At 54.0% G+C, this 6000-nt stretch overlaps 1 protein-coding gene across 1 annotated transcript in view; it reads left to right on the plus strand.

The window, feature by feature from the left end:
• LOC102449031 (scavenger receptor cysteine-rich domain-containing protein DMBT1-like) overlaps window positions 1-5792 on the plus strand; it is an 87139-nt gene extending 81347 nt beyond the window's left edge. Inside the window, exons 24-26 of the mRNA XM_089770392.1 lie at window positions 2570-2896; window positions 3678-4003; window positions 5411-5792. Coding sequence (XP_089626518.1) covers window positions 2570-2896; window positions 3678-4003; window positions 5411-5587 — 830 coding nt within the window. The 3' untranslated portion in view covers window positions 5588-5792. The remainder of the gene's footprint in view (window positions 1-2569; window positions 2897-3677; window positions 4004-5410) is intronic.
• Window positions 5793-6000: the final 208 nt, after the last annotated feature.

Below are 6000 nucleotides of genomic sequence, written 5' to 3' on the forward strand. Positions count from 1 at the left end.
GCCCCAGTGCAGAGCCCCACCTACTGGACAGTCCACAGACCAGGAGACTGTATCTATTTGTGTTAGTCTCTAATGCCTGCACTGGGAAGTTATTTTGAAATAACAAGGCAAGCTCCACACAGCAAGCCCATTATTTCAAAGTAACAGGCTTGTTATTTTGAGCTAATGACTCCTGCTGAAATTGTTATTTCGAAGTAGCGGTAGTGGGGACACTCAGCTGCTGCTATTTCGAAATACCTACTCCCCAGAGTCATTCAAAGTAATTACTCCCCAATGTCTCCTGGGGCTCTAAGTCAAGGGAGCCTTCCTTGGACTCATTTCAAGGCTTCCCTGCAGTGTGGACGTGCTATTTTGAAATAAATAACTCCCCAGAGCAGGCCAGGGCTAAGGTGCCATAGGACTATTAGTCATTTAAAAATGAAGAAGTTAGTCAAACAGAAATTAAAAGGTTCAGTGCCAAGGGTGAAATCCCTGCAAGCTACGTGGAGATTTTGCAAAGACACCACAATAGAGGCTCAACTGAATGTATACCCCAACTTAAAAAATATAAAAAGAGAACCAAAGAAGTGCCACCATGGCTAAACAACAGAATAAGAGAAGTAGGCAGAGGCAAGAGTGGAAGTTAAATTGTAGTGAGGAAAAAAGAAAGGAGCAAAAACTCTAGCAAATGAAATGTAAAAATATAATTAGGAAGGCGAAAAAATAATGTGAAGAGCGGCTAGCCAAAGACGCAAAAAGTACTAGCGAAAAACATTTTTTTAAGTACATCAGAAGCAGGAATCCTGCTAAACAGCCAGTGGGGCCCCTGGACAAGCAAGATGCTAAAGGATCACTCAAGGACAATAAGGCTACTGCAGAGATACTACGTGAATTGGTTGCATTAGTTTTCCTGGCTGAGGATATGCAGGAAATCCCCAAACCTGAGCCATTCTTTTGGGTGACAGATGTGAGGAACAATCCCAGATTGAGGTGTCATTAGCGGAGGTTTTGCAACAAATTGACAAATTACTCAGCAATAAGTCACCAGGCCCAGATGGCATTCACCCAAGAGTTCTGATGGAATTCAAATGGGAAATCACAGAGCTACTGACTGGGGCATAACCTATCCTTGAATTAGCTTCTATCCCAAATGACTGGAAGATTGCTAATGTGACACCAGGTTTTTTTAGAAGGGTCTAGAGGTGACTTCAGTACTGGGCCAACTGGTTGAAACTATAGTAAAGAACAGCATGTGCAGACATAGGTCAGCATAATTTGTTGGGGAAGAGTCCACAGGGTTTCTGTAAAGGGAATTCATACCTCACTAATCTATTGAATTCTTTAAGGGGGTCAACAAGCACCCCCACTGAGGATCTAGATTTCCAGAAATCTAGGGTCCCTCACCAAAGGCTCCTAAGCAAAGTCAGCTGCCATGGGATTCGAGGGAAGGTCCCTCAGGGATTGATTACTGGCTCAAGATAGGAAAGAGGAAACAAAGGACAGGGTTAAATCTTCAGTTTTCAGAATGGAGAGAGGTCACTAGTGCTGTCTGCCTGGGGCTTGTTCTGGGACCAGTCCTATTCCATATATTCATAAAATGATTTGGAAAAAGGGATAAACAGTGAGGTGGCAAAATTGCAGATGATACACAAGTACTCAGGGTAGTTAAGTCCCAGGCAGACTGTGACTGGGTGACCGGGCAACAAAATGGCAAGTGAAATTTAACGCTGATAAATGTACAGTATTGCAGATTGGAAAACGTAATTCCGATGACATATAAAATGATGGGGTCTAAATTAGCTATTCCTGCTCAAGAGAGCGATCGTGCAGTCATTGTGGATAGTTCTCTGAGCAGCAGTTGAAAAAAAAAAGCAAACAAAATGCTGGGAATGATTAAGAAAGGGATGGACTAGGGACCATGGGCTATAATAGGAGAGAAAAAGGAGGGACAAGGCAGAACGGGGAGGCAAGATCAGAGCAGTATCGTAGATGCCTATATACAAATGCAAGACGTATGGGTAATAAGCAGGAAGAACTGGAAGTGCTAATAAATAAATACAAGCACGACATTGTGGGTATCACAGAGTCTTGGTGGGATAATACACGATTGGAATATTGGTATAGAAGGGTCCAGCATACTCAGGAAGGACAGGCAAGGGAAAAGGGGAGGAGGTGTTTCTTTATATATTAAAAACGTACATGCTTGGACTGAATCTCTGGGTTAGGCTAAAAGGGGTAAAAAACAAAGGTGATGTCATGCGAGGGGTCTACTACAGGCCACCAACCCAGGTGGATGAGGCTTTTTTTAAACAACTAACAAAATCATCCAAAGTGCAGGATTTGGTGGTGTTGGGGGACTTCAACTATCCAGACATATGTTGGGAAACTCACAGCAGGGCACAGACTATCCAATAAGTTCTTGGGCCTTTGGTCTGACCCGGTATGGCCGTTCTTATGTTCTTTTGTTGAGAGTAGGGCCTAGTGGTGAGAGCAGGAGTCTGGGAGCCAGGTCTTGGGTCTACCCTTGCTCTGTACGTTTTGGTCACTCCCTGCTCCTCATTTCTGTCTCTCCACCTGCCTTTCCCTGCAGAGGTGCCAAAGGTGCCGGTCCGGCTGGTGGGCAGCAACGGCACACGCTGCAGTGGACAGGTGGAGATTTTCCACCAGGGCCGCTGGGGCACCGTGTGTGGGCTGGGTTGGGACCTGAGAGATGCCAAGGTGCTTTGCCGGGAGCTGGGCTGCGGGAGCCCGCGGTACATCGCCCAAAGCTGCAGCAAGTTCAGTCGGAGCTCAGAGCCCATCCTGCTGGGCCTGCTGGACTGCACCGGGAACGAGACCTCGCTGACCCAATGCCAATTTCAGGACTGGGCAGAAAAGCCCTGCCCTCACCCCTGGGACACCGGAGTCACGTGCCAAGGTGAGAAAGCAGAACTGGTGCCAGGCCCTCGCCCCCTGCCTTTCCTCCTGGCCCCTATTTGTTGCCCAAGACGTAAGTACATACGTGCATGTGTGTGTGTCTTGTGGCTCCCATTGGCTGTTGTTCGCTGTTTGCAGCCAAGGGGAGCTGGCCCATGCTGCTTCCTGTGGCTCCCCTTGGCTGCAAACAGCAAACTGGAGCCAATAGGAGCCACAAGGCTCCGTGGCTGTGGAGCCAGAAAGTAACCCTGGAGCGGCTTTCTCAACGTGGCTTTGTGAGCCACTTTAGAAACTCTGCCATAGGTGGTCGACGCCTGCTCCTGTCTCCCAGACAGACAAAGTTTAAGAAACAAGTGCAGAGCCCATTCCCATAACTCTACATACAACCCCCCCATGCATGTGAGCAGCACAGACAGACTCAGCTAAGCAGGGGCTGTCATTGGACCCCTCACGTGGCCCACGTGGCCCAGAATGTGGGGAAACACACACCAGGTGGCGCAACAATGATCTGCATGTTCCGACTGAAATCCAATAATGTGACAGTCCCCGGTGCCACATGGGTATCCTGGGCGTTGCACATCCCCTGCCTCCCTGCCCAAAGGAGCGGCATGCGCCGTGGTCCCTGCTGAGCTTGGCGACAGCTGCCCCCGCTGGCTGGGCTCAGCTAGCAAAGCCATCTGTGTGTGGGGGGGAGGAGGGGTCAAGTCCCCTCCACCAGCCAGGTCATGCCTCCCCAGGATGCACTGGGGCACTTCCCCAGCTAACGCCCCCCTTCCTTGCAGAGCCCTTTGCGCTGCGGCTGGTGGACGGCCCAGGGAGGTGCGCCGGGCGGCTGGAGGTGCAGTATGACGGGGAGTGGGGCACCGTGTGCGACGACCACTGGTCCGATTCCAGCGCCAACGTGGTGTGCCGGGAGCTGGGCTGTGGCCTTGCTGAGCCAGTGGCCCCAAAGCTGAAGGACCGGCCCCGCTTTGGCAAGGCTACGGGGAGAATCTGGCTGGATGACGTCCGCTGCAAAGGCACTGAGAAGACCCTGCAGAACTGTGCCCACCATGTCTGGGGCTACCATGACTGCACCCACCATGAGGACATCAGCGTGGTCTGCCAGGTACACGGCCATGCGCAGAGAGAGAGAGCTCCTCTATGGGAGGGGAGTGGGGTCCAGGGTGTTAGAAGGGAGGGGGCTGGGAGCCAGGACTCCTGGGATCTGTCCCAGCCCTGGGAGGGGAGTGGAAGCAGGAGAAAAACAGGGGACGTGGGAGCCAGGAGTCCTAGGACCAGGCAGGGCCTAGCTCTAGGCACTAGCTATGTGGGTGGCGGGGTTCGGGGAAGTGCCCAGGTGGGTGAGGGGTCGGGAACTCCCTGCTTCCCTGCCCAGGCCTGCAGGCAGGGCTCCCTAACTGCCTGTGCTCTCTTCATCCTGCAGGAGAGCTGAGCCATCCACAGCTCCTCTGCGGCCTCCCACGGCTCCCCTGCCGTCTGAGCTTCCAACTTCCCGGCCCTGCCTGCCCAACCTGGGATGAACACAGGGACCCAGAGCATTCCTCTGCCCCTCCCCCCAAGCCACATTCTGTGGGCTCTGCAGTTCCTGGGGATGCAGCACGAAGATGGCACACACCAGGGCGGGTGTCTCATTAGCAGTGGGGCAGCCCCCCGCCATCGGAACAGGAGTTTCCAGGTCCCTCATTCCAACCCCAGTCAAGGAGGGGCCGTCCCTGATGGACCCCGCCATTGCTGGGGTGGGGCTGCACCTCTTCCCCGCGGTGCAAGATGGCCCCTCCCCGCAGGTGTCTGTGCTACATGGCCAGGCTGGAGCCCTGGGGGAGACCCTCATGTCGCAGCCATCCCGACTGCGCAGATGCAAATAAAGAGCTGAATCCGCTGGAGGACTCGTGTCTCCCTGCGGCTGCCGAGTGCTCGGTAGGATCCCAACCCACAAAACCGAACACCCTGGCCCTGCCCACCCTTTCTCTGAGGCCCCGCCCCCATTGTTCGCAGGCTCATTTTCCCCTGGCTGCCTCAGGAGGCTGGGGTGTGGGAGGGGATGAAGCTGGATATAGGCGGGGGCTCTGGGCTTTGACCTAGGGGTTGGGAGCCAGGAGGGGGATTAGGGCGGGAGCAGGTCAACAGGGAGCAGGGCGGCGCTTACTTCACTTGACTCCTGGAAGCAGCAGCATGTCCCCCTCCAGCTGCTAAGTGCAGGCATGGACATACAGCTCTGTGCACTGCCCCATCCGCAGGCACCGCCCCCACCGCTCCCATTGGCCACGGTTCCCAGCCAATGGGAGCTGCAGAGCGGTATGGGGCGGGGACAGTGTGCGGAGCTGTCACATAAAAGTCATATGTGGGTCCTGCAGCTTAGCAGGCCTGGGATGGAAGTTTCCATCCCTGCTGTACCCACCTGAACATAGCCTGGGACCCTGCAAGCCCGAACAGCAGCTGGGCGTTATCAGCTTTAAGCCATGCCTGGAGCTGGGACACTACTGAGCAGTAACAAGTTTGACCTCGGTCTCAGCTCATAGGAGCGATAAGAACGGCGCTGAGCCAGGTTCGTGCCCACCCGGTAAACAATTGGAGTGTAACTAGTGCGGGGAGTTTCCTGTCCGGTGAGTCTCTCCAGGGACCTAAACCTCGAGGAGTGCCCTGCATCCCCCTAGCTGGAGCCACGCCCACTGCGGCCCGTGCGAGGTGACCGGAACGGGACTCCCTGCAGACCTGAACGGGCGGAAGCATTTCCAAGTGCCTGTTACTCTCCTGTGCATTGCTTTGCCTCTGCTGATTGGGGTATTACTTTGCAGTAGCTGGGTAACCATGTGGCAGTCTTAAGCCTGTAATAGCAGTGACACAGTGAGATCAATAAAAGCAACTCTCTGTCCCTAACCGACTCTGTCTTGAAGTGAATCCACAGCCCTATTGGGCCCTGCCCCTGTGACGTGACAGGACCCCTTGGCTGTCCCGATGTGTAGGAGCTGGAAGGGGGCACGTGGCTGCTCCTGGGGGGCGTGTGGAGCCGGGGCAGGTAGGAGCCTGTCTCAGCCCCTCTGTGAGGCCGGACTTTTAACACCCTGCTCAGCAGTGCTCATTGGAGCCTGCTGGGTCCTTCCC

This window comes from Pelodiscus sinensis, chromosome 18 (genome assembly GCF_052426305.1).
Source record: "Pelodiscus sinensis isolate ZL-2025 chromosome 18, ASM5242630v1, whole genome shotgun sequence".
NCBI classification, from domain to species: domain Eukaryota; kingdom Metazoa; phylum Chordata; order Testudines; family Trionychidae; genus Pelodiscus; species Pelodiscus sinensis.